Source organism: Phyllostomus hastatus, unplaced genomic scaffold (genome assembly GCF_019186645.2).
Source record: "Phyllostomus hastatus isolate PE091 unplaced genomic scaffold, TTU_PhHast_1.1 phas_contig_40, whole genome shotgun sequence".
Taxonomy (NCBI): Eukaryota; Metazoa; Chordata; class Mammalia; order Chiroptera; family Phyllostomidae; genus Phyllostomus; species Phyllostomus hastatus.
Window position 1 is genome coordinate 57,979,687 of NW_025333872.1, and position 26,518 is coordinate 58,006,204.

General features: G+C 40.4%; 2 protein-coding genes across 2 annotated transcripts in view; one reads left to right on the plus strand and one right to left on the minus strand.

Annotated features, from left to right (window-relative positions):
* Positions 1-82: 82 nt before the first annotated feature.
* On the plus strand, positions 83-5,748 carry CUNH1orf35 (chromosome unknown C1orf35 homolog). The gene is made up of 3 exons (XM_045842870.1): positions 83-136; positions 439-526; positions 2,684-5,748. The coding sequence occupies exon 3, from the start codon at positions 2,988-2,990 to the stop codon at positions 3,708-3,710; it is 723 nt and encodes a 240-aa protein (XP_045698826.1). The 5' UTR covers positions 83-136; positions 439-526; positions 2,684-2,987; the 3' UTR covers positions 3,711-5,748.
* A 141-nt stretch (positions 5,749-5,889) lies between these two features.
* Positions 5,890-26,518, minus strand: part of PPIL6 (peptidylprolyl isomerase like 6) — a 32,298-nt gene continuing 11,669 nt past the window's right edge. The window contains exons 6-8 of the mRNA XM_045843560.1: positions 22,612-22,668; positions 8,646-8,781; positions 5,890-6,082 (exon numbers count right to left, since the gene is read on the minus strand). Coding sequence (XP_045699516.1) covers positions 5,971-6,082; positions 8,646-8,781; positions 22,612-22,668 — 305 coding nt within the window. The 3' untranslated portion in view covers positions 5,890-5,970. The remainder of the gene's footprint in view (positions 6,083-8,645; positions 8,782-22,611; positions 22,669-26,518) is intronic.

The following is a 26,518-nucleotide window of genomic DNA, read 5'->3' on the forward strand; positions in this document are numbered from 1 at the left end:
ATGGAACAATCTACGTGACGTGACGCATGGCGTCCCCCGGAGCGACCAGTGAGGCTGTGAATTCCGCAGCCCCACGTGACCCCAGGGCCTCGCTTTCCGGACCTGAGTCGCCCAGGGCGGAAGTAGTCTCTGAACGGTGCGTTACGACCGGGTAACATTTAAATTTGGGCCGTGCTTCCGCTTTCCCAAGGTCTTGCGAGTGTTTGTATTTAATAGGGCCCATGCTTTTTATCTTAGAAGTCGATTTTTTTGGAAGTCACCTGGTGTTGGGACTCCCTAGGGAAATGGAGACCACGTGGTTAAGGGATTTCTGCCCGGCCGCCCACGTTGTGTGAGACGCAAAACACCGAAAGTGGTCTCTTGCTTTCTTGCCGGAGCCGCACACCGTCTCTTTAACATTCTCCTATCATGACTTTTCCGAATTTCTCGCTATTTCAGCCAGCTATAGCAGCAGCCAATAGTCAGAAAATCGAAGACGGATCTGAATTGAAAATCCATCTGATAGGTTCCTGTCTCAACTTTGCAGGTGAGTAAACAGATTCATTAGTGACTGGACCAAAACGCACTGATTGCTTGGCATCAGGGCTTGATTTAGAAATGTCTGTTAATTTCTGTCGCTGCTCGGGCTTTTATTAAGGGTGAGCGCCATCTGATGTCCAGTCTCACGGAAACATTTACAAGTGCAGCCATGCTTACATCAAATGGTAAAAATTGGATTGTAAAAGCTAAGTATCTAATGTCTGTTTTCAGCTATTTGTGTTTATCATGGTAACGTTAATCATGCACATTTACGCTAAAAAAATACATACGAACAGTAATTGCTTTTGTGACATGTACTTTAATCTGAAAGCACCAAAAAGAGATGTCTGCATAAGCACTGTTAAACAAAATCTTTGAGGCCAAAAGTTGTCCTGCAAGGGTTTGTTGAGCCTATGCTAATCTGGAAAAGGACCAGATCCTGGGACATGTAGTTTGAACCATCAACAGCAGTAGGGCTTAATGGAGATGACGGACCTGTCCACCGTCCTGGGGTTGATGGGGAAGGGAGGTGCTGTTTTATACAGTGAGTTTGAAGCAGAAAGATAAAAGTTTGGGGAGAATTTACATTGACTATACATCAGGGATGAGCCCCAGAAATCTGATTTTAGAGGCTCAAGCACTTCTGATGCACACTGAAGAAAATGAACCTATGATTTAGCACATTTTCAAAACCCCATATCAAATACCAACTTCGTAATTTATGTTGTATATGTTACTGTTAAGATTGTTGCAGGTATTTTATATGTTGTATAAAGTTTATTTGAGATATGGACTGACTAGATTTGCAAGTCTGAAGTTGTGATTCCATTTTGGGAATAGTAATAGTATAATCACTAAAGTACTAGTTTAAAAAATGAGTTTCCATACAGAAGAGAATATCACAGAATTTTAGAGATCAGTTTTAATTTTGAGTATGAATTAATCCAGTCAGTTGAAAATTAACGATGTTAGAATAGTTAATACTAAACATAACAGGGACTCGATGTTTCTTGATGATGCCGTTCTGTTAGTGTCAGCTTGACTGACTTTTTTTTTTTTGGTGAGGTGATATTCCAGAAGGGAAACTAATTTTTATTTAATGTCTGCTGTGGGTCAAGCACCATGGGAAGTATCTTCACATATTATCTCAGTTAATCCTCAGACCACTATGAGATAGATGGACCCTCATTTTACTAATGAAATTGAAGCCCCAAAGTGAATAATGATATTGTTGGTGATTTTATGAACTTATTAATGGAAGGGAGCTAACAGGTGTTTCACTTCTCTGCTCTTCTCACAAATGAGGGAGAGTTAAAGGTTAAGTAATTTAACAGCCACAGTGCTAGGTAGCTGGGACTAAAACACGCCTAATTTAAAATATGTATAAAGTGGAAAGACTCCGACTGGGATCCTGAGGTTACCAGACTAATCTTTCATCAACAAATAACTGGCATTGTTTGCAGTTGGGGAGAATTCTTTAGATGGAATTTAAATGTTTTTTAAATCTCCTAAAATAAGAATGTCCATATACCACATTCTTCTTATTAATATGGCTTAGTGTAAGATAACAGCCTATGTACTTGACTGTGACATACCAGCAACTAGGACAAGGTCATATAACTAACATTTTGTATAAATCATCAGAATGACTCTACTCATATTTGTAGACTTGGAAAAATCTAGAATTTCTTCTGCTTAATTAAATTAAAGTTTTCAATTTGGTTAAAGTCTTATATTTGGAGTTAAGTGGAATAAGCTTTTGAGTCGTTTGTAACAATCAGTTTCTCCAAACATGTTTAAACATACAAATCGTTCTAATATATACTATGTTCTGATAGAGAGGTATTACTGTGTATACCTTTAAGTGGAGGTAATAACCACTGCATGTACAAATCAGCAAAACTTACACAGCCTGAGAGTGGAAAGTGAGAGGGAACGAGTGGACTGTGAATGTGGCATTCTTTACAAAATTTGCAGTGTTCTCCCTTCATACTGCAGCTAACCTGAAAAATAGGGGAGCTAGAATCAGTTTCTTACACCCATGCAGATAATCCAGTTCTTTCACATAAAATATTTAATGTCATGATATACAGGTTTATTGCCAGTAAGAATTACTCTGCTTCCTGATATTATATGATTAATTCTTGTAATATGTTTTAACCAGGATCTCTGCAAAGCATTGGTTTCATTCATCACATGTTCCACTAGCTGGTGAGAGTCCCTGTGGTAAGCCCAACTCCCTGCTTTGAGACGTCCATCCCCAGTGTGGCCACAGGAACCCATCCAAAGGTCCAGAGAGGATCTGGAGACTTCAGACAACAGCGTGAGTTGTCAGGTTGGCCAAAACTTAAGAGAGGAAGAGGAGATAGCTCCTCTTCAGTGATTCCCAAATCTGGCTGTCAGTCAGTCATTGAGGGGCTTTTAAAAATACAAGTTGCAGACCAGAGGCCACACGGACAGCTGGCACCATGTTTGGCTCTAGCCGAGGCGGTGTGCGGGGTGGGCAGGACCAGTTCAGCTGGGAGGATGTGAAGACTGACAAGCAGCGGGAAAACTACTTGGGCAACTCGCTGATGGCCCCAGTGGGCCGCTGGCAGAAGGGCCGTGACCTCACCTGGTACACTAAGGGCCGAGCAGATTGCACGGGGATGAGCCGGGAGCAAGAGCTGGCGGCCGTGAGGCAGGCAGAGCAAGAGGCACTCATGGCGGCACTGGGCTACAAGAACGTGAAGAAGCAGCCCACCGGCCTCAGCAAGGAGGACTTTGTGGAGATCTGCAAGCGTGAAGGAAGTGACCCTGAGGAGAAGGGAGTGGACCGGCTCCTAGGCCTGGGGAGCTCCAGTGGGTCTGCAGGCCGAGTGGCATTGTCCCGAGAAGACAAGGAGGCAGCTAAGCTGGGACTCCCAGTGTTCACACACCACCGAGTGGAGAGCAGTCGGCCTGGGGCCTCCCCGGCCCGGAAGAAGGCCAGGCCAGAGGAGAAGGAGGAACCGGGCCCCCAGAGTCACAAGAAGAGCAGGAAAGAAAAGAAGAAGAAAAAGAAGCACAAGAAAGAGAAGAAGAGAGAAAAGGAGCACAGGACCAGGGCAGCCTCCTCGCCATCCCCAGCTCCATCCGGGGCCCACCATCGCAGGCACGACTCGGACTCCTCACCCTGCTGCAAGAGGAGGCGAGGGCATGACAGTGACTGAGGCCCAGCCCACCGGGACCCTGCCTACCCCACGCAGGCTGGATCCTCAGAGAAGCCTTTGAGCACATGCCCTACCAGGCCCCTGTAAGCAAGCAGGGTGTCCAGGTAGCACCTCACCACCAGATGGCCCCAGGCCCACCCAGGGAGGACACACCTGCCTTAGGCTGCAGGAACTGCTACTTCTATTTTCTTTGTGTTGACTCACCTTTTGTGCTTAAATAAACTTACTTTTAGCTGAAAAAAAAATGCAAGTTCTGGACAACACCCTGAAGGTTACACACTGGTAACTTACTGAGCACTCACAGTGTAACAGGCCCTACTCTAGGTCCTGTCCACAAGGTATCAACTCCTTGAACCTCACAACTCTCTGTGGTAGTTACTACTATTTTGAGATGAGGAAATGGAGGCACAGTGAAGTTCTTGCCTGAGCTTTTGCAGCTAGGGAGTGGCAGAGCCAGGATTCAGACCCAGGCTGTCTGCCTCTAAGACACACAACCTTAACTGCTATCTCTGGGTCAGTTGAGAATGTGACATAGGCAGTATACTTTCTCCCCATCCACTTCAGATCTTAGTATAAAACCATATGCTCTATTCTAATGAGCTATTAAAGAGTGTGTATGTATATAAATATATAAATACGCCAATTTTCAGGAGTTAAAGATGGTAGAGGGCAGGGCAGTAGATAGAACTTCAAAGGGGTAGCCCCAGGGAAGTCTGTAGAGTAGGAAAGTTGTGTCTTGATTGTGGTGTCAGTCACATGAGTCTACACATGATGAAATGACAATATATGTTGTACCAATATCAACTGCCTATTTTGGTGTACTGTATTGTTGAATAAGAGGCACAATGGGGAAACTGGGTGGTCGTACACTGGACTGCTCTGTATTATTTTTGCAACTTCCTGTGTATCTGTAATTTTTTTTTTTTTTTTAAACACACACCTTTGGCAAGCCCTAAGTCACTTAGAGACCTGTCTAAGATTGGCTCAAAGAGAGGTCACGTTTGAAGACAAGCCTGCTAAGGGCAAGAAAAGCACAATGGCTCTGGTGGAGCAGGAGGGCAGTGGTAGTGGTGGCAGTGGCGGCTTAGCAGGGTCACCACTGAGTCAAATATGTCACTGAAATGGGGGCTGAAACCATTACTTAGGTCTTCAGTGATTCCCAAACAACTTTTGCCCAGCGTGCTAAATAAGAACCTTTGGGGAGAGAGCTAAATGAATGCGCAAAATCTCCATCTCTCGGGTGTTTGAGACTGAGTAGGTCAATGACAGGATCCAGCAGTCTTGTTGAAAAAGTTCCCAGGGTGACATGGATTTGAAGATCTCGTTAAGGAGCAGCTGATAAAGCTCCATCCCCGCTAACAGGAGGCAACCACCAGGGGGACTATAACCTAAGCCCTTGGTTGGTATGGCTAAGAGACGGGTATTCATGTCCCTAAAAACATCCAAAGATGCCCTTTTCTGAATGTTATGTGTAAACAGGGAAATTTAACAAAGTTATTTTTTTCTATTGTCCCTCCTATGTGGTTATTTACTAAGTTTCTCATGGCAGATAATTACAAATATTTTAGGGTTCAAAGTCCATTTGTTAGGTATGGTTTTGGCTACAAGTAATAATACTCTACCAACAGTAACCTAAACAAGGGTCTATTTTTCTCCTGTAGTAAGAGGTCCAAAGATAGGCAGTTGGCTGGGACTGGTTACACAGTTCAAGAGTTGGGGCTGACATCTCTGTTCTCTTGGCCCTTTTGTTCCCCCTAAAGATTGTATTTTTAGAGAGACCGAAAGAGAGGGAGAGAAAAGTCAATGTGTGGTTGCCTCTCATGCGCCCCCTACTGGGAACTTGGCCTGCAACCCAGGCATGTGCCCTGACTGGGAATCAAACCAGTGACCCTTTGGTTTGCAGGCTAGCACTAGATTCACTGAGCCACACCAGCCAGGGCACTTGACCTACCTTTCATGGATCCAGCCTCTTTGCATTTAAGACTGGGTGAAGGGGAAAGGGCAGGATCACTGGCCTACTCCTGTCTCCCTGGCTAGAATTGTATCCCACAGCCACTCCTGGCAGTAAAGGCGTCTGGGAAATTCAGTTTTGTGTTTTTACAGTCTCTGGCAAATGCACAAAAGGAAAATGGGGAGATAATGGGTGTTGGGTGAGACAACCTACAGCATCTGCCACAGCTTTCACATTAAATTTTATTAAGCATGGTTTAAATCTAGAAACAGCTGGTCAGGTAATTATCAGGAAATATTGATACAAAAATCAAGCATAAATATTTCCACTGTCATCAATTGTACATGGTTGTATTGGTCTTTCATTCTCTGTTGGAACCAATTCTAGTTGCTGGAGAACTTCTTTTCCTTCGATTAATTGCCTAATGTAGGAGAAAGTGTGGAAAATTTAGTCATACATTTTCACGTTTAGCTTACATTCCTAAATTGAGTCCTATCTAGCTTAGCTAAGGATATTTCCTACAAATTAAATTAACATCAGTCATAAATATCTTAAATAGCTCTCAATGTGTCCGTGTTGCCAGGGTTCCCTTACACCTCTCTGGGACCCTTACTGTCTTTTTCTCACAGCCATCAGGGTGGGGTTTTAAAAATGCAAATAGATTGATCTTGCTCCCCTGCTTTAAGTAGTAGTAGATACTTTCCCATTATCCCTATGCTAAAACTGAATCTCCACCCTGGCCAGTCTCCCCATACCCCTCTAGGGCTACCTGGCAGCATGCTCCCCTTGCGATCTCTGCTCCAGCAGAGGTACTGACTGGCTTTCAGTACTTCAGTAGCACCTTCAGCGCCTCCTGCCACAGCTGTCTCCTTTGCTCTTGCCCCTACCCCAACCCCTCTGCATGGTCACTTCCTGGCCTTCAGATCTTAGCTCAGTCATCACTTGTAGAAGTTTCCCAGACCCCTTTAGAGGAATTACCAGGGTGCATCTCTGGTAATATCAAATAGATTTGATATTTGTATGTTCTTTGATTCATTTCTGATCACAGGACAGAGATCTGTTCTGAGGACAGAGATCATCCTTTTGCTTAATGCTCAACACCTAGCACATAGTGGGCACCTAATCAACATCCATTGGATACATGAATAAAAGACAGCTCAAAGCCACGCTAGTTAAGAGTCTCTAGACATTCGCTAGCCATTAGGTGTAAGTCGGATGGTTCAATTGAAAGAGAGCCCTAAGCATAGGACCAGTGTCCTCTATCAGTGCTTGCTTGGGTTGAGCTGTGGCTGAGGGGAAGATGCAATTTCCATTTCATGCACCTTTGGAGGGACACAGTGCTAACACTGATCATGCTCTAGTCATCTTTGTCATGCTCCATTTTTGCCATCCGATTCAGAAACCGTGACACAGAGAAGGTACATTGTGACAATGAAGAGCAGGGGGAAAGGGACAGATTCACCTCTCCAAAGAGGCGACGCCTAGTCTCCAAATTGGTTTCACAAATACTGAAGCACCTACTGTGTGCACCAATCCACTATGATAGGTGTTAGGGCACAAAATGAGTAAGACCCAGTCCCTACTCCAATTGTTCACAGTGTGCCAAAGAGGACAACAACTTGGTAATCAAGGAGGTTTCTGACCTAAGCCATGAATAGAATTTTGGCAGATTGGAGGGAGGCAGAATGAACAAACCAGCAAATGCCTAGAAGTTGTTAATGGGAGTGATGGTACACTGCTCCAGCTGTAGCTCAGCTGCCACACCAACAGCTTCCCAAATCTACATCTCCAGCCTGAGCATCTACTCCTGGTATTCAGAAGTTGCCACCTGCTTGTTGTGTCTTAATCCGAATCATAACTTGCCCATCCTGAGTTCATGATCTCTCCCATATCCTTCTGCTTGTATTCTCTATCTTGGTGAATGGCACCAACCATTCAACAGGTTCCAAAGTCCTAGAAGTTCTGTTAGAACTTCAGTGCCCAACATGGGCATGTGTGGCTATTTGAATTTAATTAAGATGAATAAAATTTAGTTCCTCAATTGCATTAGCCGTATTTCAAGTACTCAATGGCCACATACAAAATTTGTGGTTAAAATGAACACTGGCATGAAATTTCTCCATGTAATGAAGAGTTAATAATTATCCCCACGGAGTGGCTGGAATAATGTAAAATACTCAGAAAAATTCTAACACTTTACATCATTTCAGGGAAGACACTTAAATAAGTAGAGATATGAAACACAAGTGATGAAAAGGTTCACATGCCTATAAGCATCTTGCTAATAATATTCTGGTAATAATTACCTAAGATAGTTCCATATTTTAAATTGCTCAATAAAAAAAATTACTTGTACCCTGGCTGGTGTGGCTCAGTGATTGAGTTATAGCCTGTGAACCAAAGGGTCACCAGTTCAATTCCCAGTCAGGGCACATGCCTGGGTTGCAGGCCAGGTCCCCAGTTGGGAGCATACAAGAGGCAACCACACATTAATGTTTCTTTCCCTCTCTCCCTCCTCTTCTCCTCTCAAAATAAAATAAATAAAATACTTAAGAAATAAAAAAGTTACTTGCAAATTGGGTAGTTTTCATCCATCCCCTCAGTGTTCATAGACAATTAAATAGTTTCACCTCACTTCTGCATGTAAATACAGCTACATTATTAAACACTATGGTATTTATAGTAATTAAGAATTGATATCCTTGAGGCTGAATGTAAATGGATGGATAGATGGATGAACATAAGATTACAAGGGCTGTGCCTCCTAAATGGTCTCTATGTTTATAGATAAAAGTTTCTTACAAAATAATTTATCTCTAAATATGTATTATTTTTGCTTTTAAGTTCTCTTTGCTTCTAAATTCTCTTAGTAACTAAAGAAAATTTAGAACTAAATTCTCTTAGTTACTCATATAATACTTAAATATTTTGAACCACATTTTTACATATATGAATATAATATACACAAACTTAAATACACATACCCAAAAGCCACATATTTTTTATCTAGGTAGGGAGTCGCTTGTAGTGTGATGTAGAACTGTGAACCATTGCTGTGACGGCCTTTGTTGACCATTCCAAGAACTCCCCTTTTATTATGAGGAATTGAAAAGTTTTCATCTAGAAAAGACAAACAGTAGTAGGTCATTAAAATACTTCTATTATCTCGATGGTCTGTAACACATAAAGCACAAGGTTCTCAATCATCCTTATCAATACATTCCAAATGGCAAATACTCTGTTTGTTTTACATTACTTTCACTCAAGTGGACTGTTAAAAAAGGTAAACTGTTAAAAAAGGTAAACTGTAAAGGCCTGTTAAAACTATTCAAGCATTTACTTGTTAGAACTATTCGAGCATTTACTAAGAATATTAATAATGTAAAGGAAAGTATGTTAAATTAGTCATGTAAAAGGAAGCACATGCTTTCCTTAGGATTAAAGGTCAGCAAATTTTCTTGTACTGTTTTATCAGTAGTATTTCATTCAAACTACCAACCAATGTGATAATTAAAAATGTCTCTTTTGAGAAGGCGTTTTCATTTTTTTAATTTTCTATTTATTTTTAGAGAGAGGGAAAGGGAGGGAGGAAAAGAAAGAGAAACATCAAAATGTGTGAGAGATGCATCAATTGGTTGCCTGTTGAGCACCCCCAACTGGGAACCTGACCTGAAACAGGCATGTGCTCTGACTGGGAATTGAACCGGCAACCTTCTGTTCACAGGTTGGCATTCAATCCATTGAGGCACACCAGCCAGAGTGAGGAGGTTTTCTTGGACATGACCCTTCCCCTCACAGCATCTTATACAAACCTCTACTTTGGTCTTTATAAAACTCTGTAATTGTTTACATGATCGCTTCCTTTCTAGCATGTGAAGGCAGAGACCTTATCTCATTGTAGCTTTACCCCCAGGGCCTCCCTAGTAGATTTCCTGGCATATATGTGGCCCTAACTGTTGATGATGAAAGGAAACTAATTTATGCTTATTTGTGATAGTCTTTAAATAAATTTTAATCTCAAACCTGAACCTGTATGGATTGACCAAGATTTTGTGGAAGGTGGGAGTTTTTTTGTTTTTAGTGTAAGGTTAACAAGTAGAAAGAATTGTATGGTGATTATTCTACTATTTTCAGGAAGTACCATTTCCAGCATAAAATAAGATTTGCCTCCAATCTCAAAAACACAGAAGGTAGTAGTGGGAGAGAGAAATCCAGTATAGGTTTTCATTCAATAACTTTATAAAATTCTGGGAATAACTGAGAAATATGAATATTAACTGTCAATAAGATTTTCTTAAATTGCAATTGCTGACTATTTTAAGTTTCAAAACTAAGCCAACTAAGCAATTAAGTTGTATCTGTGATGGTTACTTTTACCTTGTTAAATTGCAGACCTCTGAAACTAACCTTATTAAATGAAAATGAAGCATTTTTATATGAATGAATATATAATTACATTGATTCTCCATATTATTTTCAGTGGAATAGTGAAATAATCCATTAATTTCACAGAATATTGCCTGGAATAGAAATCTGCCCTAAGATTCAGTTTTAACAAAATGGTGTTTGTCATTGCTCTTAGATACTATGATTAATTGTTTTAAATTCTGTAAGTAATAGAAAAGAAAATGTATAGAATAGTTGTAACACTTTTACCAAAAATTTGTCATTATGGGAGAACTTTTAAAACAGTTAATCCTAGTAACTATTTTTAAAACACTACCTGTGTGAAAAACCCATGTATAGACTGATGAAACAGCCCGGAGCCCTCTCATCTCTGAGGACACCTCGTCAGCACCCCGTGGAACTCCTTAAAGGGCAGCTTGAAAAGCACTTCTATAAAGGGACAGAGAGAAAAAAATGTTTTTAAAAGGTGTAGGTAGTCCCTGAAGTACAAATTTAAAATGTGTTGACCTGAAAAACAAAAGTGTGAAAAATAAATGACTTAGGTGCTTGATTCTGTAAGTACAGAATGTTGATGTGAAATGGAAAGAAAGACCCGAGGCTGTGCTGCTTCCAGATGGCAGTGGTGGAAGCCACTCTGACTGACTGCCACCAACAGCTAAAGCCCTTGGGTGCAATTCCACCTGCACCTAGGAAGTATCCCGTTTATTTGGGGGTGGAGGTGGAGGAGCACCTTCTCCCTTCCTATTCTCTCCACAGCTCCTGGTGGGGCCTTCGCCTGCGATAACAAGCTGTGGTGTTATTCCATATCCATTTGACAGGAGCTGCGGCTAGGACTGGGCTGTTGGTACCTGCCTTAGCAGCTCACTTGGGGAATGAAGTGGACCCTCACCTGTGCGTAGTGTCCACTTAAAGATGGAAGCGAATGGCAGAGTTCAAAATAGAATTTTATTACAGATTGTATTTATTTTATTTTTACAGCGAGGGGAAGGAAAGGAAAAAGAGAGGGAGAGAAACATCGATGTGTGAGAGAAACATCAGTTGGTTGCCTCTTGCATGCCTCCCAACCAGGGCCTTGGCCTGCAACCCAGGCATGTGTCCCAACTGGGAATTGAACCAGCAACCTTTGAGCTTACAGAATTACGCTCAACCAACTGAGCCATGCTAGCAAGGGCCAAAATGGAATTTTTTTCTTTAAAGAAACTTCACTGAAAAATGGCTATCCTAATAGTATATTTACATTAATCGAATATTTTTACACAAGTTAATAATATTAAAATGGGTAATGAAAACCCTACATTTAATTAAACATTTGTTAATTCACCAAATTTATTGAATGCCTACTGCATTCCCAATGCAATTCCAAGTACTGAGTTTAACATTTATGACATATAAAAAATGTAAATTTAATCTGCTGACATAATTTTTTGAAGACAAAAAAAAAACCCCTTAAGTGAACAACAGTTTTTCTTTTCTCCTCACTATGTCTGAGTGGGGTAGTTAACTATTATAGATTATTTTAATTTCGTCAGCAGCACTGCATGGAAGGGAAAAATGGAAACAACCTACAAAATAAATGTTTTTGGTTTTGTTTTTTAAGATTTTATTTATTTATTTTTAGAGAGGGAAGGGAGGGAGAAAGAGAGAGAAACATCAATGTGCGGTTGCTGGGGGCTGTGGCCTGCCACCCAGGCATGTGCCCCGACCGGGAATCGAACCTGCAATGCTTTGGTTCGCAGCCCGTGCTCAATCCACTGAGCCACGCCAGCCAGGGCCAAAATAAATGTTTTGAAGTAGGAGGAACAAAAAATATATTTTTTAAACTGCTGGGCAAAATTAGGGAAATAAATGTTTTGAAGTGATAGCTAAATCAGAATATTTAGTAAATTTTATTTGTAGGTCACGTCACAGGCATGGGCTTTCAATAAAAAGTAGAAGAGAAAGTTAAGGAAATTCAAAGACTGGTACAAATCAGAACCCTCTCATTCTATTGTGACTCAGGAGTTCCTGCCTGCCTCTGCCACTTACAGGAAGATACGGGATCGTAATTACAGTTCTGTGGTTAAAACTGGTTTTATTTGTAATATACAATAGGAGTGAGAACTGCTTGTTTGAAACAAGTCAGAATTTATGTGAAAAATACCAGTTTCTGAATTTACTTAAAGCTCATCCTCATACAGAGATCAGAAGGGAGCGTGAGAGCTGAATGGTGTGATCTGTTAAGACTAGGGCCAAGTGGGAGAAACAGTGTGAAAGGATCCATGGGGAGCAGGTGGGGCGAATGTGGGGGTCTGAAATGTACAGATTATTTCAATTCCAATAGAAACACCTTAATTCAGAAAAATAAAATGAAGCTCATTCTGATACTATAATGGAAGCAACTACTCTAAGTGTGGGAAACTGCATTGCATTCTCTGATAAAAGTATAATTAGACAGTTTGGGAATTTCCATATAATTTTCTAAGGATTGTTGTGTCGATATTAGAGCCAGGGGTATAAAATCTGTGGTCTGCGGGTGACATGCAGGCCAGGATGGCTGTGAATACAGCCCAACACAAAATTGTAAATTTACTTAAAACATTATGAGATTTTTGTTGTTGTGTTTGTATATTTAATGTTCGGCCCAAGACAGCTGTTCTTCTTCCAGTGTGGCCCAGAGACGCCCGAAGACTGAACACCCCGGTAGACAATCTGATCTCAATCCTACAATATCCACTATTAAAAGCTACTGCTATAATTTTACCTCAATGTTCTAATAGCTATTCACTATTTCTTGTTATAGAAAAGTAAATGATGTGTGGTATCTAGCTAGCATTTTTAAACTGCTGCTTTAATGAAATATTTAAACATGTTGATTGTGTGTGTAAATAGCCAAGTATTTATCAACACTTGACTGGATAAATATTTACTTACAGTATATTCTTTTTTTAACTATTTTTTGTATTACCATTTATCCCCCTTATACCCTCTTCTACTTCCACCTCCCCCTCCCCCCCCACTTACAGTATATTCATAACATTAAGCAGTAGTGAAAAGGAGTTGCAGCTACAGATACCATGGGTGAATCTCATAGGCACTGATGAACAAAAGCATCAAGACATGAAGAATATCTACTGTATGATTCCATGTTACATAAGGTCAAAAATAGGCACAACTATATTGTTTAGAGGTCCACCCGTGGGTAGTAGAACTATCAAGAACAGCAGGGGGAAGGTCAGGCTCATGGTTACCTCTGAGAGGGAAATGGAGTTACTGAGGATGGATGGGTGGGGGGGCTTCTGGCATGCTGGAACTTTTTCTTGACAAGGATGGTAATATGTGGGTTTGCTTTATAATTCTTAGTGTTTTTAATCCTCACCTAAGGACATTTTTTCATTGCTTTTAGAGAGAGAGGGAGAGAGAAAGAAAGAAACATTGATGTGAGGGAGAAACATTGATTGGTTGCCTTCTCATATGCACCCCAACCAGGGATGGAACCTGCAACCTGGGCATGTGCCTTGACTGGGAATCAAAGCCATGATCTTCTTGGTCTATGGAACAACACTCCGACCAACTGAGCTACACTGGCAAGGGCTGTAATTTTTTTTTAAATTGTACATTTATACCTTCTATACATAGGATAATCCTCACGATTTAAAGTCCTTAAATAGGTACCCAGATCATATTATCTTCAGTTCTTGTTTCTAATAAAAAATACTTTTATAAACTTTCAGTTGCATTATAGAGCACTGACAGTACATCAGGCTCTGTGATCTTTATTAATGTCCAGTTACGTTCAAAGACAAGTAGATCTAGGGGTTAGACAAATGGTATTTAAGTGATGTGCCCATTAGGGCACAAGCTAACATTGAGGAACTGGTCTGTTTAATGTAACAAGGATAATACAGTATTTTAAAATATATGCCTTTTTTCTTTTGCTTTTCATATAAATGACCTTTCCTCTAGTCAGCCCAAAGCCATCTAGTCACTAATCCTTCAAGGGTGTGAAGGATTAGCAGCATTATTCAAAGAATACAAGGAGAGAAAAAGGGTGGATATTCATCTTCTACCATTCAACACAGGATTTGGGAAGACAAAAATAAACTTGTGATCCAAAACAAAGTAAAACAGACTTTCCTCAAGTTAAAAAAAAAAACAAAACCCTATAAAATAGTCATCTAATTAAATTATATGATTTATTTCATCCTTTTAAATTCACTGTGTTCAGCTTAATAAAAGTGAGTTTTGTGGCTGTAGTTGTTTTTTAACAAGTCCTGGGTTTTCATTCTGCAGCTCAGGGAAATAAGGTCCCATGAGAGAATTTCAGATGAAGGGCTGGCTGATGCATTAACAATCCGCAGTGGGGAGAAAGAAAGAGGGAAAGCCATGCTGTGGCTGTTCTGAGTACTAGTCATGGCCTCTCTTTCACAGTCACTCACCCTTCCTTGTGGAGCATCTCTTTTTCACTGAATTGGTTGCTGGGCTTCTAATTCTGCACTGCTACAAACAGAGACTTCCCTAAACACACTGGGCTTGCCTAGGCACTGGAGAAAAGCCAGGCCTCCATCTAGTGACCAAAACCCCCACAACAGTCTAAGGGTGGGAACAAAAGATAATCAACGGACGCCCAGGGATATCCAGAGGGGCAGGTGAGGCGCTAAGAAATCAATCTGTTACTTGGACAGACCACCCAAGTTGTCTGCAACTGTGCTTCAAAGCAGAAAGAGTTCGGGTGCTCTGATAACAGCTGTTGGGTGCAGAGGTAGGGTGGATTCTTGTAAGGGATTAAGGGTGCCAGGAAAGCTTCCAGAACATCCTTCCCATCTGCACTGTCTTATTTTAAGACTAAACTCATAAGCTGCTCTGGGCCACGGCCCCCCAACTCCCAGGTAAGTTGTTCTTGTCTCGCACCACTCAGTTCTTCCCTGGAAATAGCAATTAGCACAGCACCTATAGTTTATCTGTTTAAACATCTGCTTCTGCAAAGACACTAAAATCCTTGAGGGTGGAAACTTGTTTTCAAAAACACACATCACCTCTGTTTCCAAAGGCCCTAGCACCATGTAGGCACTCAACTAAGACTGCCCTGACTTATGAGTAAATAAATGAAGGGTGTCACTTGCATGGTTTCATTTAACAAAGCTGCCTCCGCATGAATTTAGAAGCAAACCACCTTTCACTTTTCCCTCTCACTTTTGCCACTGGTTCAGTACTATTTTAAAAAATCTCATTATATTAAAATACAGATATAAAAAGACACAGAAAGCTAATGTATAGTTAGTTATTATTAATTACCATAAGGCAAATGCCCTTTTAACTATTACTTTGGCCAAGAGAAAGAACTTTGCCAGCCTCCCCTGAAGTCCCTTGTCAAGTCCCTCTTTACATCCCCAAAGTCGCCATTCCCCTGACTTTCACATAGTAACACACTTAATGTTTCCTTAAGTTTTACCATCTAAGTGTGCATCCCTAGGTAGTATAGTTTAGTCATTCCCATTTTAAAAGATTGTTATGCCTTTGAAATCTTTTTCAATTTGCAGGTCCTGCCTCGAACCCTTTCTCTTCCTCACAAGTGATCTGTTAATGAACCCAGGCTACTTAACCCAGAATTTTTCCCAGTCTGGAGCGTGCTCATCACACACACATGGTGCAGTTCGGCATACTTCTCTGTCCTGTCAGTTTGGCTATAACACTTGTGTTGAAAATGCACGTTTGTTTCACCTTGATTGGTAAGTTAGGGAAGGACTTGAACCTAATGAATTCCACCCTACTCAAGTGCCATTTCCTCCAGGAGAAACACCTCTGGGTGAATGCAGAACTGCTCCCAGCTGAACTGAGCCAGGTTGCAGAGGAATACACGCACCTCAGACACCCACCAGCTACCTCAGGCCACTGCACCGTGAGCCTCCTCCAACCACATCTGGGGTCACAGCTTGCCTCCAATTTCAGAGAACACTCCTTCCACCACTTCAAAGTCACTCACGAGCTGCAGCTCTTCCCATGCCACCTCTACAAATGTCAGGGAGTTTAGAAGGTAGACTACCATATTTATTATAGTGTTCCTGGGTTTCTTAACCATATCACATATGCAAAAAATATGCTACTGTTTTTATTAGGTTACTATCTTATTTCTTAATGTGTCACTAGGAAAGTTTTTTACCTTATTTTTGCCATAAGTCCTATGCTTTTTAATTACACGATTTTACATAGCACAGAGATCCTTAGGAACACATTATGGCAGAATTGGTTGTATTACTTGCAAGTTGGCAGCTGGGTTCAGAAGCTTAATCAGACTCCTGTTCCATCCATTTAGTAGTGTGTTCTCTAAACAGAAGGCTTATAATGTCCTACTGTCTGTCATGTTTTTGTGAACATAGCAGATACTAATGCAGGAAATGCTTAGATCCATTATTTCACTTAGGGCAGCAAAATGGTGATATTCAAATTCTATTATTTCCTTTTTAATTGAAATACTTTTATAATGAGATGATTCCCCTTATCTACAGTTTAGTCCAGTTCACATAGAATTGGCAAGATAAATGCTTGATTCTTTCCCATATGTATCAGTTTTCTTTTCTTGAATATATTTTATTGATTATGCTATTACAGTTGTCCCAATTTTTCTCGCTTTGCCCCCCTCTGCCCAGTACCCACCTTCCCTCCAGCAATCCCCCCTTAGTTCATATCCATGGGTCGTGCATATAAGTTCTTTGGCTACTCCATTTCCTATGCTGTTCTTAACATCCTCCTGTCTATTCTGTACCTACCAATTTGTATTCCATTTTTTTAAGTATATTTTACTGATTGTGCTATTATGGTTGTCTCATTTTTTCTCCCCCTTTCCCCCCTCCACCCTGCACCCCATCTCCCTCCAGCATTCCTCCCAACTCTTAGTTCATATGGGTTCCACATATAAGTTCTTTGGCTTCTCCATTTCCTACTATTCTTAATCTCCCCCTGTCTATTTTGTGCTTAACAATTATGCTTCTTATTCCTTTTCCCCCCATCCTCTTTCCTACCCTTCCCGACTGGTAACCCTCCATGTGATCTCCATTTCTGTGATTCTGTTCCTGTTCTACTTGTTTGCTTAGTTTTTGTTTTTATTTTTTAGGTTCAGTTGTTGATAGTTGTGAGTTTATTGTCATTTTAACGTTCATAGTTTTGATCATCTTTTTCTTAGATAAGTCCCTTTAACATTTCATGTAATAAGGGATTGGAGATGATGAACTCCTTTAACTTGCCTGGGAAATACTTTATCTACCCTTCCATTCTAAATGATAGCTTTGCTGGATACAGTAATGTTGGTTGTAGGTCCTTGCCTTTCATGACTTTGAATACTTCTTTCCAGCCCCTTCTTACCTGCAAAATTTATTTCGAGAAGTCAGCTGACAGTCTTATGGGAACTCCTTAGTAAGTAACTATCTGCTTTTCTCTTCCTGCTTTTTTAAAAAATATATATATATTATTTTCTTTTTTTAAAGATTTTATTTATTTATTTTTAGAGAGGGAAGGGAGGGAGATAGAGAGAGAGAGAGAAACATCAATGTGCAGTTGCTGGGGGTCATGGCCTGCAACCCAGGCATGTACCCTGACTGGGAATCAAACCTGCGACACTTTGGTTCGCAGCCCATGCTCGATACACTGAGCTATGCCAGCCAGGTCTCTCTTCCTGCTTTTAAGATGCTCTCTTTATTGTTCACCTTTGGCATTTTAATTATGTGTCCTGGTGTGGTCTTTGTGTCCATCTTGTTTAGAACTCTCTGTACTTCCTGGACTCATATGTCTATTTCCTTCACTGAATTAAGGAAGTTTTCTTTCATTATTTTTCAAATAAGTGTTCAATTTCTTGCTCTATCTCTTCTCCTTCCAGCACCTCTATGATTCGGATGTTGATACATTTGAAGTTGTCCCAGAGGCTCTTTAGCCTATCATTGTTTTTTAGGATTCTTTTTCTTCTTGCTTTTCTGATTGAATTTTTTCTTTTTATGTTCTAAATCATTGGTTTGATTCTCAGCTTCATCCACTGCAATGTTGGTTCCCTGGAAATTTTTCTTTATTTCACCGAATGTAAACTTCATTTCTGCCCAGGGCTTTTTTATGCTTATGAAGTGCCCAATGGATTCCTCGAGCATTCCAATAACCAGTGTTTTGAACTCTGCATCTGACAGATTGCTTATCTCCATTTTGTTTAGTTCTTTTTCTGGAGTTTTGTTCTGTTCTTTTATTTGGCCCATATTTCTCCTTCTCCTCAATTTGGCAGTCTCCCTGCATTTGCTTCTGTATATTAGGTACAGATACTTTGACTACCTGTCTTAGTATCATGGCTTGTTGCAGAAAAGTGCACTGGTAAGTTGGATGGAGCCTTAGGTAGTCTTCCCGGCAGGGCGACCCATGTGAATCAGGTTGATGGAGTCTCCAATATGGTGTCACTGCTCTGTGGCTTTGTGTGGGAGAGGGCTGAGAGAGCAGATAATGCTGCTGCTGCTGCTGCCTGGCCTCTGGAATTTTCTCCAGGAGGAAGCTGTCCCCTGACATTCGCCCTAATGCCAGACACTTCAATTTCTCCCCAAATGCCGCTGGTGCCCCTCTAGCTGCTGCCCTGGGTGCTGGAGCCCAGAGGGAGTGAGTCTGTGTAAGTCCTTCGACTATGGTGAGCCCTTTAAGAGGAGACTCCTGAGAATCCCAGTTTCTTCTACCACCCCAACCCCAACTGATTTTTAGAGCCAGAAGTTATGGAGACTTATCTTCCTGGCACTGGAATCCTGGGCTGGGAGGTCTTAGAATCCCTCACTCCCAAGAAATCCCTCCCGATTTTTATCCACCACATGTGGGTGTGGGACCACCCATTCCATGTCTCCTCGCCTCTCCATGTATAGTTGTGTCTCTGCCCCTCCTACCCATCTGGATGAATGTTACTTCTTTCATTCCTTTGTAGTCGTACTTCCATATGGGTCAATTTTCTGATTATTCTGGGTGATACTTGTTTTGTAATCTAGTTGTAATTTTTGCTGTGGTTATGTGAGGAGGTAAGCCATGTTTACCTACGCCTCCATCTTGACCACGACTCCTGTGCTGCTGCTGCTCATGGGCTCCGGTCCTCAGCTTCCACAAGACCTAGGACCTACAGCTCTTCACCTTGCTCCAGCTGGGAGATCAGCTCCGAGTTAGGGACAGGGAGTCCCAGTGAGGCCACATGCCCATAGTTCTCCAGCATCATGTCCCTGTACAGTGCCTCCTGGTCTGAGCCCAGCTGTTGCCCCTCCTTGTGAGAGAAGTACATGGCCACATCCTGGAAGTAAGTGGCACTGCCTCCTGTAACGACAAGTGACCACTGCCCCAAGGCTGTGTCCACTGGGGTGCTGGAAGCCCGAGTGTGGCTGCCATCCTGGTGGAGCAAGATCTGGGAGGAGTGGGGCCACAGGGTGGGGGTGGGGCCCCACACCCTATATTTATCAGTTTTCAAGGTAATAAAGTCATTCCAAATCATTCCAGATGGGCGGGTGAGGAGATGAGAGATCAGTCTCTTATTGGACAGAAGGATGAAGTTCTAAGCAATTAGGCTTTATTTATAATATAATATTAATATGAACTCATGGATTTAAAATGTGTTGGGTTTTAATCATTGCAACTACTATTCAAATTACTCCATCTTTGGCCAGTGAGAATCTCTTCAAATTGTCTCTTAAGGCCTTTGACATGACCCTAGTAAATTTCATAGCACTCTTGCTGTCTGACGACAGCGTGCCTGAACAGGAGGTTCCAGGCTTGTTTTGTAATTTTCAGCCCCAGAATAGGATTCTGACATTTCTCCCAGAAGCCCTGGTGCCTTTAAGCGAGAAGTAACATTTCAAAACAATAATGTAAATGCTAGGAGTGAGTATAACTATAGGAGTGGTTGTTGTTTGTAGACCAATTCAGTAGACACAGGTATATATATAGAGAGAAGACACTTTTTGCATTTAAAGGGGTATTTACCATTCAAACTGAGGACTATGAACTATTTTTTTATTAGCCTCTATTATACTTCATCTGTCCTTCCTTCCACAGTGAAAATCCTGATTCTCAAGGACGCAGGAAATAATGAAATTAGAATATCCCTTAACTACTTACCTTTTCCCACATTACATATACAATAATCTCAAAATATCAATATTAATAATACCATCACCAGTATGACTGAAAATAGTTTAGAATTTTTAGCATGTATTCTCTCCATTTTTCTTTCATTTTTTAAATAGTTAGACTAAGTATATAGTCATTACATATCATACTCTTGCCCTTTTTTAAATTTTAGTTTTACAAATCACTATACAATTAATGCTCACCACCGGTCCTTATATCAAGGTCTCTATATCCTTTGGTTCTGGGAAATTTATCTACAGTCACTACTCAAGAAGGGCTCGTGGCAACACTATTCCCTAAAGTTTTACATGCTGTTAACTCTGTGTGCCCTTTAAAATTCAAATTCAGTTTGGCTGGGCGTCAAATCCTAGCTCACATTTCCTTTCCCTGACCACCATGAATGCATTACTCCATTTTCTTTTGCCATAAGGATATGATGTCAAAGAATGTGATGATAACCTACTTTTCTTTCCCCTGTAAATCACTTGCTCTTTTCACCTAGCTGAGGAAAGAATGCTTCTGTTTTTCCTTAATGTCCAGTCATGTTACTAAAATATGTCTTGGTGTTGGATGTTCTAGTTCAATGTTGTCAAGTAGCAGTGTGCTTGAAAGATAAGCAGTTTCAAGTTATTATATATTTTACTTAAGGTGTAAAATGTATACAATAAAATGCATATATCCTAGATGTTCAGTTTGATGTATTTTCACACTTGTATATAGTTGTGTAACCATCACCCAAAACAAAATATACTTTCAAATCCTTTTTTATTTTAGGAAAGTTTCTTTAATTATAGTTCTCAGTATTTGTTCTGTGCCCTTGTATTGGTTTAGTTCCTGAGGAATAGTCAGTCATATATTGGGTCTTCTCTATCTTTAATAGTTGTCACTTTCTTGTAAATCTTTTTTATCTTACTTTATCTCTTTTTGGTTTTTAAAAACTTTCTCCTCCTGCCCTGGCCAGTGTGACTCAGTGGGCTGGGCATCATCCAGCAAACCAAAGGCCACGAGTTTGATTCCCAGTCAGGGCACCTGCCTAGGTTGTGCGTTCATTCCCTAGCCGGACATGTGCAAATGGCAACCAGTCCATGTTTCCCTCTCACATAGATGTTTCTTGCCCTCTCTCTCTCCCTCCTTCCCCCTCTCCCTAAAAATAAATAAATAAAATCTTTAAAAAAATAAAAGAAGAAAAATCTCCTCCTTCTACTTTATACTAACTACTTTTGAAATGAGTATCTGATGTGTTTATTTGATCTGTGTTCCTTCTAGTTTATTTTTAAAAGTTTATTTTTGCAATTTTCTTTTATTGTTAATTCTTTCCTCAGCTCTGCAACTTCATGCTGAATTCTCTAATTCTGATTTATGAGTTGTTTCCTGTCTTGTATCATTTTACTAATGTCTTCTAGCTCACAGTTTTGCTCTTGTTTGTGAGCATGTCTTTCTAGTATGCTTTCATGATCTGTAGTGATGGTACTCTGCTCCCTTTTCCCTTTTTTCTTCTAATAACCATGAAACTTTTTGCTGATCATTTTTATGTAAAATTAGTTTTCCTGAACATTAAGAAGCAGGTGTGGTTTTAGGAGGAAAGTAGCTTCTCCAACTTCACAAAGCTCCCTTTTGGACTGTTTTCATACAGTGTTCAACAATATGGCAGCTTGCTTTCTGAGATTTCCTAGTCCTGCTCCCATTCCTTCTCATTGTTGTCCCTACATCCTGCATAATTTTGATTCTGTTCCCAGCCACACCTCCTCAATGTGCGCCTGTCCTAGAAGAGAGCCATTTCAGACCATCCTCAAGAGTTCCCAGAGGTTAGACTGCTCCAGCCAACTTCAGACCTTATTATGGGCCCCACGCCTACACCGGCTCTTGGCTACTGTGGGGTTCTGTTAGTCTCAGGTCCCTCGGACACCCTGCTTTCTCTAACAGATTTCCTGGCTGCTGGCAGGCCGTGGCCATAGGCAGTGTGTCCTCACCCGTTTGTACTTTGGAATTCACGTAACTTAGCTTGTCACCTCGTTTTGCTGTAAATGTTAAACATGGGTTTTCACTTTTTCTCTCTAATTCTCTTGTCATTTTTTATGTTGGAATTTGAAAAAATTATAAACTATGCCAGCACCACTACCATCTTCCCAGGATCCCAGATAGCCTAAACAGGAGGATGGTCAAGGGGCCAATTCTGAGAATTACAAATTACAAGCTTTAAAAATATTAATTCCCTTTGACCCTACAACTCTCATTCTGGGAATTCATCCTAAAGAAATAACACATTTAGGAAAGTGAAAAAATGTGTGCACAAAACTGTTCTGGACTAGACCGGGGTACCATTTTTAACTCCCACTTTTAGTGTATTACCCCAAACACTATTTTATTTGAAATTGTGAATTGCCCTGTCCTGTTAAATTTGAATAATCAACTAATATATGACTGATAAAATTTAAAGATACATACCTTCAAATGTTGGTCCATAAATCGACTCTCCACCATCTCCTTTTCCAGCCACTATATCTGCAAAACAGTAAATAAACATTAGAATTCTGAAACTAAAAAGGAAAGTGCAATATTGGTAGGGGAAAAATGCTTTAAGTTATTTCCCTTATACCAACAACTACAGTAAGTTTTATACCATGAAAATATCGCTGTAATGCTTTCACTTACATTTTTTAAGCACTTTTACATTCAATGCCCTATTTTTTTCCTAATAACTTTTGGAGGAAGGTTAAATTATCATGCAAAACTTTGAAATGATGAATTATTTCACTATAATTTGATACTGCTTTTTAAAAAGGTATTCATATACATTCTGCTTACTTCACAAGTTATTCCATAGTCTATCTTGTTTTTCAAAAAAATAAAAACCAAGAGGATAAAATAGAAATGCTAAGATCTTTTTAGAGCAAGAATAAAAACAGATGATTTAAAAAGAATTAATGTTTAAATTTTCATTCCTTGGAACCCCAGTATTTTGGAAATTAAGTGCCTTTGTAATATGAGGTTTTTTTTAAAGTATGTATATGACCTGTTTTGCATTATATACATATTTTGGCTTAGGCAATGCTCCTAGTATAAAACTCCTCCATCTACCAGTTAATCTACCCACAGCTAAAAGGGAAGCACAGCTAATTCCAGTGAAACTAGAGGTCTCTGAGGCCTGACTTCTGTGCCTCCAGCCTCCCCAGTACCTCTTCATGTCCTCAGCTCTCTAATCCGCCCTCCTTGAATACAGAGTGCAATAAATATTAATGAAGGGCTATGCCATTTTAACTCAGTATGAACAATTTATCTATAAAGTATCTGTGCTGATTTAAACATATCGAATACAACAGCAAGATGTGGAGAGAATTTATGCAGGACAAGGCGTGTAGCATTTAAATTATACTATTTACAAAGCTAGTTCAGAAGTTAATTGATAAGCTTCAAGTCTCCAACCCCTTTCTGCCCAATACTCTCTCATCACTCACCCAGAGCCCCCAGCAGCTCTCAGAAGCATGCTGGAAGGGCTGAAGGCTAAATCTGGGAACAAGGGTCCCCCAGCACCTATTCCCTCAGATCCTAAAGTTTGCTTTGCTCAGACAAATCTGTCCAGATGGTTCCCCTCCCCTACTAACACTTAAGCACCAATGATACTCCTTTGTTGTCTGTACACCATTACTACTCTTTGCTTTTAGATCTCTCAGGTGAACTTTTTATATTGATACCTATCAGTATTTAATGCTTTGTGTGACCATAACCCACCCCCTTGAATTCAGCCTTGTATATCTGGTATTATTTCTATACATCTGAAAACAAATTAATAGTAAACTTTAAGGTCAGATGATTTTGACTTAAATCTTAACGTTATTTACCTTTTTCTGAGCCTGTTGTTCCTTTTCTGTATAGACATGGATAATGGTAAGTGCCTCCCAAGTAGTTCTGAGGGTTCAATGAAATCGTGTAGGTAGAGCACTTAGTGCAGTCCCCGGCAGAGCGTCGTGCCCGCTCAGTAGTGGCTGTTACTACTGTGCAGCATCACATGCTTGTGGAATGCATCCTTTCACTATCATCGCCTTCACCACCATTATGATCATTATGGTGATGAGGATGATAAAATGTATTAAGCAATATCTCAAGAGATCCTTCTAAAGACAGTAGAACTTGTGGGAACCACAGATAAAGAATCCTACCAAAGTGGCTTAATGACTTGGTATCTTTAACTTTGTACTTTAGAAATGAATAGCATGTATGTTTCCCATTTAACTATCTGTTCATTCATTCATGCAACCTAATTTTAAATTGATCTTTTTTTAGAGAGATAGGAAGGGAGGGAGAGAGAAAAACATTGATGTGAGAGAGAAACATTGATCGGTTCCCCCCCACCCACCCACCAGCCCAGTACACACCCCAACTGGGGATCAAATTGGCAACTTTTTGGTGTATGGGATGATACTCCAACAAACTGAGCCATCCTGCCAGAGCTCAACAAATACTTTTTAAGCACCTATTATATGCCAGGCACTGCTCTCAAACCTGGGATACAACAGTGAATGAAACAGATAAAAATCTCTGCCCTCATGGAACTTATATTTTACTGAAGAGAAACAGACAATACATTAACTGAGAATACAGAATAGAATGCCCAGTGGTGGGAAAAAATAAAGAAGGAGTAATAAAGCAGAGTAAGGGGACAGAAAAGCAGCAGGGAAGGAGTTAAGGAGAAGAGTGTGGGGGTGGGGAGCAAGTGGCAGTTTTAAATAGGGTGATCAGGTAAGTTCTTGCTAAGATGAACTCTGGGCAAAAAACAGAAACAGATCAGGGGGTGTAGCAAGGGGATATCTGGAGGATTAGGTGGTAGAGTGTGTCCCAAGCAAAAGAAACGACAAAAAACCTCAAGGCACATGTATGCTTGATGTGCTTCAGAAACAGCAAGGAGCTCAGTGTGTGGAGCACAGAGAATGAGAGAGAGATGTCAGGGGAAGAGAGGGGCTGGGGTGGGGGGTGGGGTGAGGAGTGAAGACTATGTAGAGCCTATTAGTCCCAAAGGGCAAGAAATAATGCCTGAAGGTATCCTAAGGCATAACACAAAACCACGTTTAGCTCCCATACTACAAAATTCTACAGAGCCCTGTGGAATTCTAACATCCGAAGGGAGAATGTTTACAGAGCTTGGCACTTTCAATATACCAGGTCATTGAATCCTCACCACATCCTGTGGTATTATAATTATCTCCATTTTATAATTAAGAAGCCAGTTCAGAGATGCTAAGTGACTTATTCAACATGGTACAACTTGCACATAACAGTTTGGATTTGAATCTAGGAATCAAAATTTTTTTCCCAACTGTCATTAACATTGCTGCTTCGCTATTTTGAATACCTGACCCAAAATCTAGCCCTGGCCAGGTAGCTCAGTTGGTTAAAGTGCTCTTCCAATACACCAAGGTTGTAGGTTTGATCCCTGGTCAGGGTACATAGAAGAATCAACCAATGAATGCATAAATACGGGAATAAGTCCAAGTTTCTCTCTCTCTCTCTCTCTCTCTCTCTCTCCCCCTTCCTCTCTCTCTGAAATCAGTAATTAAAAAATTTTTAAAAGATCTGTACATGTTACTATTAATATTTGGAGATTTTACTTCAAATAAATAAGCATGACCCACTTTTCCAAATCTTACTCTAGGGGTTGGGGGAACTGGAGGTGGGCAGGGAGGTTTACTGAAAAAACAAACCAAGACGAAAAAGAGCATAGCAACTGGGAGCCCAGCACGTAAGGGTCAACGCTGAACTGAGTGCCAGGATGCTGAGCCCCTTGAGGACTGTTTTATACTAACAAAAGATTGAAAACAACTAAATGTTCACCAATGGTGAATTAAGTAAATTGGTATAGCAACATGATGAAAAATTAGGCAGATCCTAAAATTTTATGTTTATGTATACTGACATAGGAAGATTCACAGCATATAAATTAAGTGGAAAATAACGAGGTTAGATAACAGTATTGGTGATCTGGTGGTCTGATTTCCTTTTGGAGAAACTGGGGGGAAAACAGCTGATTTACACACAACATACTCAGATTAAATTTACATTTTTCTCCTCATCAGCCTCAGAGTGTTCCAGATTACAGAAAAATAATTAAACATTATTTTAAACCTCTGCATATTTCATCAAGTTCAAGCAAATCTCCTCCCATACCAAGTCAAATTTTTTCCACTTTGTGTTTACATGTTATATATTTTTTTCATTCTTTCACCTTCGACCTTTCTTTTTTTTTTAATTGAATTTATTAAGGTACATGGGTTAATAAAATTACATTGGTTTCAGGTATACAAGTCCATAATATGTCATCTGTACACTGTATTGTGTGTTCACCACCCCAAGTCGAGTC

What these genes read in the sequence shown, in the direction of transcription:
- CUNH1orf35 (XM_045842870.1), top strand. Translation starts at nt 2,988, where the DNA reads ATGTTTGGCTCTAGCCGAGGCGGTGTGCGGGGTGGGCAGGACCAGTTC.